Genomic DNA, 12,202 nt, shown 5'->3' on the forward strand with positions numbered 1-12,202 from the left:
AGGCTGATGAAGAAGTTGTGCCTGGATAAGTTGTGGATAAGTTCTGAGGTTAGCATAGGGCTAACGTGTGCCATGTTATCTGATGAGACCAGCTACAATTTAGCGTTCTCTCACATGAATTTTAATCTACGCTTTTCATTGGCATTTTGTGCATGAGAACCCATTGGACTTTCAATGCTTGCTTATGTTCTCAAGTATGGCCCCAGTATTTTCAAATAAAAAAGAAACAACAAATATCTTCTTAGCAAGACCAACTGTGTCAAGCAACAATTACACTAGGACTTTCAGGGAGTGATCTGAGGGGAGAGGAGAAAATTGAAAACGAACTGTTATTGCCATAGAGGTTTGGAACTTTCTTATTGGTCTATCAACTAATTCCAACCGCATAGTGTGGAAATATATATAAAACACAGAAAAAAATATGTTTTTGACTGCACTAGGCCTTTAAGCCGCAAATAGGAACCAGAGGCAGCAATGGCAAGAAATAGACAAGTACAGGCCTAGACATTGAGGTCTGACTCATCTTCCTTTACAAGAGTGCAATTGAATAGAGGGACCCTGTACTATTGTAAAAGATGGTACAACATTTGAAAGAGGAAAAGCCAGATAGAGAGTGGGAGAACGTGGGTGATGAAGAAGCCAGAGCAGTGATGCAGAAACCAGTGTAGCACAGCTCAAATGGTTGACAGAACCATTTAGTAACGATGCCCCCCACGGCCGGAAACAGACAGGCTTCAACAGGATGTTGCACTGTGACACCTTTATACAGAATCTGAGAGTCAAGTAGAGGTGCCTGAGAAAGGGATAAAACTCAAGCAATCCTACTCAAGTATGACAAACAACCGATCTAGTCGATGCTGATCTTTCTTTACTGTATTCTGTTCTTACTGCTTTTTCTTACTGTCACTGCTATCTATTGAAACTACAGATCTGCTATCAGTTTGCTCTCTCTTCGTCCGCCCACGTGTTCTCGCACACCCCGAGAGCTTCTGGTCAGCGGGGTGGTGGCACCGGGATCCTCATCTCTCCCAAGTGGTCATTCTCTCTTTCTCCCCTTACCCATCTGTCTATCGCCTCCTTTGAATTTCATGCTGTCACAGTTACCAGCCCTTTCAAGCTTAACATCCTTATCATTTATCGCCCTCCAGGTCCCCTCGGAGAGTTCATCAATGAGCTTGATGTCTTGATAAGCTCCTTTCCTGAGGACGGCTCACCTCTCACAGTTCTGGGCGACTTTAACCTCCCCACGTCTACCTTTGACTCATTCCTCTCTGCCTCCTTCTTTCCACTCCTTTCCTCTTTTGACCTCACCCACTCACCTTCCCCCTACTCACAAGGCAGGCAATACGCTCGACCTCATCTTTACTAGATGCTGTTCTTCCACTAACCTCATTGCAACTCCCCTCCAAGTCTCCGACCACTACCTTGTATCCTTTTCCCTCTCGCTCTCATCCAACACTTCCCACACTGCCCCTACTCGGATGGTATCGCGCCGTCCCAACCTTCGCTCTCTCTCCCCCCGCTACTCTCTCCTCTTCCATCCTATCATCTCTTCCCTCTGCTCAAACCTTCTCCAACCTATCTCCTGATTCTGCCTCCTCAACCCTCCTCTCCTCCCTTTCTGCATCCTTTGACTCTCTATGTCCCCTATCTTCCAGGCCGGCTCGGTCCTCCCTCCCGCTCCGTGGCTCGACGACTCATTGCGAGCTCACAGAACAGGGCTCCGGGCAGCCGAGCGGAAATGGAGGAAAACCGCCTCCCTGCGGACCTGGCATCCTTTCGCTCCCTCCTCTCTACATTTTCAATCCTCTGTCTCTGCTGCTAAAGCCACTTTCTACCACTCTAAATTCCAAGCATCTGCCTCTAACCCTAGGAAGCTCTTTGCCACCTTCTCCTCCCTCCTGAATCCTCCTCCCCCTCCCCCCTCCTCCCTCTCTGCAGATGACTTCGTCAACCATTTTGAAAAGAAGGTCGACGACATCCGATCCTCGTTTGCTAAGTCAAACGACACCGCTGGTTCTGCTCACACTGCCCTACCCGGTGCTCTGACCTCTTTCTCCCCTCTCTCTCCAGATGAAATCTCGCGTCTTGTGACGGCCGGCCGCCCAACAACCTGCCCGCTCGACCCTATCCCCTCCTCTCTTCTCCAGACCATTTCCGGAGACCTTCTCCCTTACCTCACCTCGCTCATCAACTCATCCCTGACCGCTGGCTACGCCCCTTCCGTCTTCAAGAGAGCGAGAGTTGCACCCTTCTGAAAAAACCTACACTCGATCCCTCCGATGTCAACAACTACAGACCAGTATCCCTTCTTTCTTTTCTCTCCAAAACTCTTGAACGTGCCGTCCTTGGCCAGCTCTCCCGCTATCTCTCTCAGAATGACCTTCTTGATCCAAATCAGTCAGGTTTCAAGACTAGTCATTCAACTGAGACTGCTCTTCTCTGTATCACGGAGGCGCTCCGCACCGCTAAAGCTAACTCTCTCTCCTCTGCTCTCATCCTTCTAGACCTATCGGCTGCCTTCGATACTGTGAACCATCAGATCCTCCTCTCCACCCTCTCCGAGTTGGGCATCTCCGGCGCGGCCCACGCTTGGATTGCGTCCTACCTGACAGGTCGCTCCTACCAGGTGGCGTGGCGAGAATCTGTCTCCTCACCACGCGCTCTCACCACTGGTGTCCCCCAGGGCTCTGTTCTAGGCCCTCTCCTATTCTCGCTATACACCAAGTCACTTGGCTCTGTCATAACCTCACATGGTCTCTCCTATCATTGCTATGCAGACGACACACAATTAATCTTCTCCTTTCCTCCTTCTGATGACCAGGTGGTGAATCGCATCTCTGCATGTCTGGCAGACATATCAGTGTGGATGACGGATCACCACCTCAAGCTGAACCTCGGCAAGACGGAGCTGCTCTTCCTCCCAGGGAAGGACTGCCCGTTCCATGATCTCGCCATCACGGTTGACAACTCCATTGTGTCCTCCTCCCAGAGCGCTAAGAACCTTGGCGTGATCCTGGACAACACCCTGTCGTTCTCAACTAACATCAAGGCGGTGGCCCGTTCCTGTAGGTTCATGCTCTACAACATCCGCAGAGTACGACCCTGCCTCACACAGGAAGCGGCGCAGGTCCTAATCCAGGCACTTGTCATCTCCCGTCTGGATTACTGCAACTCGCTGTTGGCTGGGCTCCCTGCCTGTGCCATTAAACCCCTACAACTCATCCAGAACGCCGCAGCCCGTCTGGTGTTCAACCTTCCCAAGTTCTCTCACGTCACCCCGCTCCTCCGCTCTCTCCACTGGCTTCCAGTTGAAGCTCGCATCCGCTACAAGACCATGGTGCTTGCCTACGGAGCTGTGAGGGGAACGGCACCTCAGTACCTCCAGGCTCTGATCAGGCCCTACACCCAAACAAGGGCACTGCGTTCATCCACCTCTGGCCTGCTGACCTCCCTACCACTGAGGAAGTACAGTTCCCGCTCAGCCCAGTCAAAACTGTTCGCTGCTCTGGCTCCCCAATGGTGGAACACACTCCCTCACGACGCCAGGACTGCGGAGTCAATCACCACCTTCCGGAGACACCTGAAACCCCACCTCTTTAAGGAATACCTAGGATAGGATAAAGTAATCCTTCTCACCCCACCCCCCCCTTAAAAGATTTAGATGCACTATTGTAAAGTGGCTGTTCCACTGGATGTCATAAGGTGAATGCACCAATTTGTAAGTCGCTCTGGATAAGAGCGTCTGCTAAATGACTTAAATGTAAATGTAATCTTTGTTTTTTGATCCATCAATTCAATGCCAAGTGAAACAGGACAAGTAATTCAGGACAAGTAAATCAGGACAAGTAATTCAGGACAGCGGAAATGTAGAAATGTGCTCAAAAAGTTGATGCCAAAATATACTGATTGACTTGAATGTCATATTGAATGCCTTGGCTATCATTGTGTCTTGACTCCTCTGCTTCTAGAAAACCATCTCATCTTGGATGCTTTCGCACAGGAGTGTAGCCGTGTACTCACTATCCTCAACGGTGGCCGGTTCGTGGAGCCCCAAGATCCTCTGCCCTCCTCCGTTACCTCCCACATCAAGCAGGAGGAAAGCTGCCTCTCTAGGCCTGGGGGGGAGTCAAAGCCAGATGCGGGTCAAGTGGGTCACTGCCCCAACCTGGGCAAGCCACAGCCCAGGGAGAGCTCCACCATTGATCCTGATGATGAAGCACAGCACAGTCACTGGAGCCAAAAACAAACATACGCATTCCTGCACATCTTCACAAAGTCCCTCCAGAGCTACCTGTTCACCAGGCCCCAGCAGCCCCACCCGGACCTGGGCCTCGAGGGAGAGCGAGTCCCATCGGCCGAGTTTAGGGTGTCACCCAGCAATAACCTTGGGGGCTGGAGCTCCCCAGCCCCTTCGGAGTCCTATGGCCACCCCTCGTCCACCCTGCCGGAGGAGGAAGAGGAGAGCTGCTGTCCTCGCTGTGTGGAGCTGGAGCAGGAGATGCTGTGTCTGCAGAAGGAGAATGAAGAGCTGCGCAACAAGCTGGACAACATACCAGGTACAGTACAGGGCTTTCGGGATAATAAAGCACAGTAATGGCAAGTTCTACAGTTTATGCAGATTTATGTGAGATGGTGACTTGGTATGTGGATACGAAATAAGCACCACGTCAGTCTTAACTTAAGTGAGACAATGTGCTCAATTTGCTGCCCAAGACAAAACACTCAATGGATTTGGGCTTTTACCCTGTGACTCAGCATACATGTGGCTAATAATTACACAATAATGACACAGCACCAACACAATGTGGTGTCGTACATTACTTTTCATGTCAAGATTAAGTAAATCACATTGTTGCTGTGACTTTTGATGGGTTTTATAAATGAAGCCCTTGATCTCCTTCCAGCTCCCTGCCAGACTGTGCTGGACTTCTTCAAGACTGTTCTCCAGCACCATAACCAGTTTATACAGCCCATGTCACAGGAGCAACAAACCGAGGTAAGCAAGCAGTTTGTCAGAAAACACACATGTTTTTATAAAAATAAATACTCTTGGTCTGTTCCAGTTCTGTCAGATACTGTACTCTACTGTTTGATACTGTATGTTTCAGTGGTCATAATGTGTATATTATATCGTATATTATATTATATTATATTATATTATAGATGTTACATAACAAATGCAAAATAAGACACCAGGGTGAACTTCTATATCTAATAGCACTCTCTCTCTCTCTCTACAGGAAGAAGAACAGACAACATATGAGGTTTGTGTTTTCAAGATGTGTTTTATGTAACTTAATGACCCCTCAATTATTTACTGTTCTGCGCTATAGTTTGAATCAGAGATCAGTTATTTGTGACATTGTATTTTTGTTATTTGGTCTAGTTGGTTTCACATTGCCAAATGTCAAACTAACTAAAATGCCTAAACAAAACCACGTGTCCTTTGTTAATTGGAGAAAAATGCTTAAATCTATCTATGATTCTCAAGAAGCATATCTTGTCCCAAACTTCGTATTACTTCTTTTTGGTCTTCCAACATGCGTGAGGAAACAGAGTAATAGCCGCTCTGAGACATGAATAAGCTATAGTCAGTAGCCTGTATCCCCAATATAGCTCCCTAATCTGCATCATATGCACTGCTACTCAATGTTTCAGAGAAAGTTATGGTACTGCGTGCATTTCATAAAATTCTGGCAGTCAAACCAGCAATACTGCCCATCTCTGGTTCTTTTCTTGTGTTTGGTCCAGACTGCGTTCAAACCTGCTGCGAAACGCACCATGGTCTGAATGGAATCAGACCAACCCCCCCCCCCCCTTTTTTTTAGCAAACCACAGTTCATTGTTTAGTGCGCTCCCAGGTGCCGATAGTGTTCAAACCAGTCTAAACTAAGGGGGAGTTCAGAATATCCGCACAAAACCACTTTGGTGTTAAAGCTCATTAGTTTTTGTCTTTAAGGACTTGGCCTTAATCAAATATCACCTAAACACCCGTGTTGCTTTCTCAGCATGAGAATTATGAGATGTATTTTTTATTTTTTATGGAGCTGATAGTTTTGCTTCTCATTGTAAACATAAGAGTACATTAACTAATAATTAGCATTTATGCAACATCAGAAGAATGTTGTTTTTGACATTCCAGAAACCCGGTGACTGGTTTTGATTGGACTGCTCCCATACTGCCACAGGCTTTAGGGTTAGGGAGAAACGAAACCCTGCAGAGGAAAATGACTAGGACAGAGTAATCTACATTCAGGACTGTTGTTGCCACCATTGAACATCAGTCAGAATGCAAATGAGGAGATTGCACAGGAATCCAGGTTTAGGAGTATCACACACACAGTGGGCAGGGTTTGGAATGGTGATTTTGTAGGGCTAGTAAGGCCGGTGGCAAGGTTACCAAGGATGTCTTAGGAGTTGTGGCTTGTAAGGCCTTGAAGATAGGATGTGGATAACAAGGCTGTGGTAGTCTGGTAGAGAGATACAAAAAAGGACACATTAGGAACATAACATTTAAATGTACAGACATTACAAAGTAGTGCCAGGTGACTATAGGGAATAGGCTTAACATACAGTGGTTGCTCCACTAAAAGTTTTGCGATTACGCTGTGCGACTTTGAGGTAATTTGTGGTTTAGTACGGTACCCTGCGTCACCACTTCATTGCTCCAGACCAGCGCAAGGGGGAGTTAGAGCACTGATTTAGCTTTTTGGTCCTACTAACTAACAATGAATGGGTGACATAAACCTAAATAGGAACTGATAATTGTGCACGACTTCAGTATTAATTACTAAAACTGTTGTTACACTAAGATTTTTATTATTTTATTTTGTTAGGATTATTTTTGTCTTACTGTAGTACTGTAGTCCACTCCCGACCACTCATGTTATACAGTGCCTGTGTGGCGCAATGGTTTAAGCCACTGCATAGCAGTACAAGCTGTGTTGTTACAGATGCTGGTTCAATATCTGTGCCGGCCTCAACTGGGAGACCCATGAGATGATTGTAGGTTTTTGGTTTCTCTCCCTCTAAAAACAGAAAGAAATTATTCTAAATAACAAACTGGCTTTATTTACAAATTAGTAACAATGTCTCCCCCATGTTCAAGAATGGCCTTTTTCACGCTCGTTTTACGTTATTTGAAAATATATATATATTTTAAAACAAAGCGATTATTATTATTATTAATTTAGAATTATATAAAAGCCCCTTGGATATTCTCACAGATATATTATTAACCAAAAGTTTTTAGAATGACACAAATATTCACTTCTTGGTGACAGGGGGCAGTATTTTCACGTCCGTATGAAATGCATGCCCAAATTCAACTGCCTGCTACTCATCCCTAGAAGATAAGATATACATATCATTAGTAGATTTTGATAGAAAACACTCTGAAGTTTCTAAAACTGTTTGAATCATGTCTATGATTATAACAGAACGTATGTAGCAGGCGAAACCCAGAGGACAAATATATATTTTTTGAGGTCACTCTCTTTTCAATTTGTTTTCATTGGGAATCCAGATTTCTAAGGGACCTTTTTGCAGTTTCTACCGCTTCCAGTGCATGTCACCAGTCTTTAGAAATTGGTTGAGGTTTTTCCTTTGTGTAATGAAGAAGTAGCCCTGTTCAAAACGAGGGTCACTTCAAGTGTACTGTTTGTTAGAAGCGCATGACCAGAAAGGTAGCGTCAGTTTGTTTTCTTCCTGTATTGAACACAGATCATCCCGTCTTCAATTTTATCAATTATTTACTTTAAAACATACCTAAAGTTGTATTACAAAAGTAGTTTGAAATGTTTTGGCAAAGTTTACAGGTAACATTTGAGATATTTTGTAGTCACAAGTTGGAGTTTTTCTGGATCAAACGCACCAAATAAATGGACATTTTGGATATATATTGACAGAATTAATCGAACAAAAGGACCATTTGTAATGTTTATGGGACATATTGGAGTGCCAACAGAAGAAGCTCGTCAAAGGTAAGGAATGATTTATATTTTTATTTCTGCGTTTTGTGTCGCGCCTGCAGGGTTGAAATATGTTTTCTCTCTTTGTTTACGGATGTGCTACTCTCAGATTATAGCATCGTTTGCTTTGGTATCTTACATGTGTGATTTCATGAAAGTCTTGATTTTTATAGTAATTTATTTGAATTTCACGGTCTGCATTTTCACTGGCCTTTGGCCAGGTGGGACGCTAGCATCCCACATATCCCAGGTAATTTTCACAGTCTGCTGCCTCAGTTTGTATGATGGCAATTTTGCATATACTCAAGAATGTTATGAAGAGTGATCAGATTAATTGCAAAGTCCTTCTTTGCCATGTAAATGAACTGAATCCCCCAAAAACATTTCCACTGCATTTCAGCCCTGCCACAAAAGGACCAGCTGACATCATGTCAGTGATTCTCTCTTAAGTGTTGACGAGGACAAGGCTGGAGATCACTCTGTCATGCTGATTGAGTTGGGATAACAGACTGGAAGCTTCAAAAGGAGGGTGCTTGTAATCATTGTTCTTCCTCTGTCAAATATGGTTACCTGCAAGGAAACATGTGCCGTCATCATTAATTTGCACAAAAGGGCTTCACAGGCAAATTGCTGCCAGTAAGATTGTACATAAATCAACAATTTATCGGATCATCAAGAACTTCAAGGAGAGCGGTTAAATTGTTGTGAAGAAGGCTTCTACCGTCTCCTAAAGTTGATTCAGCTGCGGGATCAGGGCACCACCAGTACAGAGCTTGCTCAGGAATGGCAGCAGACAGGTGTGAGTGCATCTGCACACACAGTTGAGGCAAAGACTTTTGGAGGATGGCCTGGTGTCAAGAAGGGCAGCAAAGAAACCACTTCTCTCCAGGACAAACATCAGGGACAGACTGATATTCTGCAAAATGTACAGGTATTGGACTGCTGAGGACTGGGATAAAGTAATTTTCTCTGATGAATCCCCTTTCCATTTTTTTGGGGCATCCAGAAAAAAGCTTGTCCGGAGAAGACAAGGTGAGCGCTACCATCAATCCTGTGTCATGCCAAAAGTAAAGCATCCTGAGATCATTCATGTGTGGGGTTGCTTCTCAGCCAAGGGAGTGGGCTCACTCACAATTTTGCCTAAGAACACAGCCATGATTAAAGAATGGTACCAACACATCCACCGAGAGCATCTTCTCCCAACCATCCAGGAACAGTTTGATGACAAACAATGCCTTTTCCAGCATGATGGAGCACCTTGCCATGAGGCAAAAGTGATAACTAAGTGGCTCAGGGAACAAAACATCGATATTTTGGGTCCATGGCCAGGAAACTCCCCAGACCTTAATCCCATTGAGAACTTGTGGTCAATCTTCAAGATGCGGGTGGACAAACAAAAACCCACAAATTCTGACACTCCAAGCATTGATTATGCAAGAATGGGCTGCCATCAGTCAGGATGTGGCCCATAAGCTAATTGACAGAATGCCAGGGCGAATTGCAGAGTTCTTGAAAAAGAAGGGTACACACTGCAAATATTGACTCTTTGCATCAACTTTATGTAATTGTCAATAAAAGCCTTTGACACTTGTGAAATGCTTGTAATTATACTTCAATATTCCATAGTAACATCTGACAAAAATATCTAAAGACACTGAGGCAGCAGACTTTATGGAAATTAATATTTCTGTCATTTTCAAAACTTTTGGCCACGACTGTACAGCGCCATTATGGCTTTTAGCAGGTAGCTGGATAGTAGACTTGCCTGGAAGGAGGGTAGGGGGAGAATTCTATCGTCAAATGTATTTCAAAGTTAGGTTGGCTGTATCACAACCGGCCATGATTGTGGTTGCAATTTCAGTTTATCCCCTAGGGGAAAAAAAGTCATAATTCCACATCAAGTATGTATATGTATATGTATCACATCCGATCGTGATTGGGAGTCCCGGCGTTTTCCCAGCGTTTCTCTCCCTTTAAAATCAGAAATAAATGTTTTGGCCTTTGAAAGTATTATTTTGGCCTTTATTCAGATTACAATCGCTCACTTTATTTATTTTTTAAACGAAATAACCTCCAAAATATCGTTATATATTATCAAGTTGTTGGCACGGTCATATAGCCCGGCACCTACATAAAGTTGAGTGACTCATTCATTCATGGCTTTGGATCACAATAAATAAGTACTAACATTCTTTCTGATAGTCTTTAATTAAGAAATGTTTTGGTTATCCTGACCTGGACACCATGTACAGTATTATAATATCCCATGATGGACAAAATACCTTTACCAACACCTTTCTGTATTTTGATACTTTGTGGATGGGGCTCCGGAGTGGATGGTGGCTCCTACAGTGCAAACAGATGCAGGTTCGATACCCGTGCTGGCCACCACTGGGAGGCCCACGGGGCGGCTTTTGGTTTTAATTTAGAATCCTCCAATCCTCTATATGTAATTGTTGGGGGAGAGTCACATCATATTTTTCAATATACTGTAGGCGACATGAGTCTCGCTAGTATTGAGTAATGTGCTGTTAAAGTGGTGTAGGTCTTATTTATTTAAAGAGCATATTGCAGTTAGAATCAATAGGATTTGAAGCAATAGCCCACAACTATTTTAGCACTGCTCTGAGACAAGCATGGGGATTGGTCTTGATAAATCAATTAGATTTTTATATTCACTGAATCTCTGTTTGGGTATTGGTTAGACTACAATTATACAATTAGGTGTAGAAATGTTATGCTCTTACTGCAACCTTTATTTAACTAGGCAAGTCAGTTAAGAATACATTCTTATTTACAAGGACAGCATACTCCTTCCTCCCATCAGGGAATTGAACCCTGGTCTCTTTAGCTAAATAGTCAAGTACTGTAGCCTCCCGACCGTCATGTTGCACAACGCCATATTTTCCATTCCATCCTAACGGAAACCCAGAGGGTTTTTTGTTTTTCTTGGAATAGAAGCACCACAATTTAAATCAAATTAATTAAGCAAATACCAGTCAAAAGTTTGGACACACCTACTCATTCCAGAGTTTTTCTTTATTTTTTTTATTTTTCTGCATTGTAGAATAATGGTGAAGACATCACAACTATGAAATAACACATATGGAATCAGCTAAGAACAAATTCTTATTTACAAGGACAGCTTACTCCTTCCTCTTTCATCAGGCGGTTCCCGCGTGCGGCAGCCGGGCATATTTTGCAAAACCGCCTAGACAATGTGGTTTGTAAACCAACCGAATGTAATATAATTCTGGTCACATGTTGACTCAGTGGCGCTTCTCCATGCAGGATGTAGGACGTGGGAAGGGGGAGGGACGCACACTTTGTAAACAGGAATAGCTGCATCGTCAGATTGTTGCTGGATAGATACTTTCATATCTAACATGATCTAATGTTAACGGGGCAGCTACCCTCGTAATAGGATGCGTCGCTCCAGTCCGATTTGATTTATTTTACGACGTCAGCATGGCTTAACATGTGTTCTTTCGTTTTTGACCTCGACATTGTTGCTGGATAGGATGCCTCACTCGTGTTCCCGAGAGAGCAGCATACTGGTAAGTCAACTTTGCTTTCAAACTTTGTACTCATCTGTAAAGTTGTTTTACATGCAGTCATACAAGCTAGATAGGTCGAAATGTAGTTTATAAGCCTGTTGTCATTCATTGGTTGTTTCTTTGGAGCTAGCTACGCTATCACTAGCTAGCTAGGTGGATAATAATGTGATGTATTAACGTTCGTAGGCTACAGTAACATTACAGTATTACTGAATTACAACAATACAGCTTTGTTACTACTAGTTGGCAAGTTGGTTGATTGTGGGGTGCAGTAGGCTAGCGTCGTTGTTATTCGTCCCTTGACAAAATCATGTTATTTTTGACTTGGTAGAATAAGTTAATGGTTGTGTGCACTCTCACTAGAAATAATTGTGTGGTTTGGTGGCAGATTTTCAAAGGAAAATAGACAGGGTATATCATCAGCAATTCTCAATCATGTGAGCTACACAGCTAACCCATATTGAATTTCATTCATAAGTGTGGACACTAATTATTGTTAAGGTTTTAATATTCCAATTTTCTAGGCCCTCCGTTCCCAAACCGGAAGCCCCCCTGTTCCGAGCAGGAAAGACCAGAAAAAAAGTGTTGTTGCTGGATACTTTAATAGCTAACATGCTGGCGCTGCTAGCAAGCTAACCTCAAATTTGGAAGCCTCACTCAAATCAAACTGTA

At 43.9% G+C, this 12,202-nt stretch overlaps 1 protein-coding gene across 3 annotated transcripts in view; it reads left to right on the forward strand.

Moving 5' to 3' along the window:
• The window catches only part of LOC118384218 (BEN domain-containing protein 4-like), a 35,288-nt gene that overhangs the window by 11,586 nt on the left and 11,500 nt on the right, over nt 1-12,202 (forward strand). The window contains exons 2-4 of one of the 3 annotated variants that reach the window (XM_035770546.2): nt 3,972-4,559; nt 4,908-4,999; nt 5,244-5,267. In XM_035770546.2, coding sequence (XP_035626439.1) covers nt 3,972-4,559; nt 4,908-4,999; nt 5,244-5,267 — 704 coding nt within the window. Of the gene's footprint in view, nt 1-3,971; nt 4,560-4,907; nt 5,000-5,243; nt 5,268-11,234; nt 11,531-12,202 lie in introns of those variants that run through there. The other 2 variants (XM_052518325.1, XR_004825807.2) reach the window with 2 other exon arrangements.

Source organism: Oncorhynchus keta, chromosome 5 (genome assembly GCF_023373465.1).
Source record: "Oncorhynchus keta strain PuntledgeMale-10-30-2019 chromosome 5, Oket_V2, whole genome shotgun sequence".
In the NCBI taxonomy this organism is placed as follows: domain Eukaryota; kingdom Metazoa; phylum Chordata; class Actinopteri; order Salmoniformes; family Salmonidae; genus Oncorhynchus; species Oncorhynchus keta.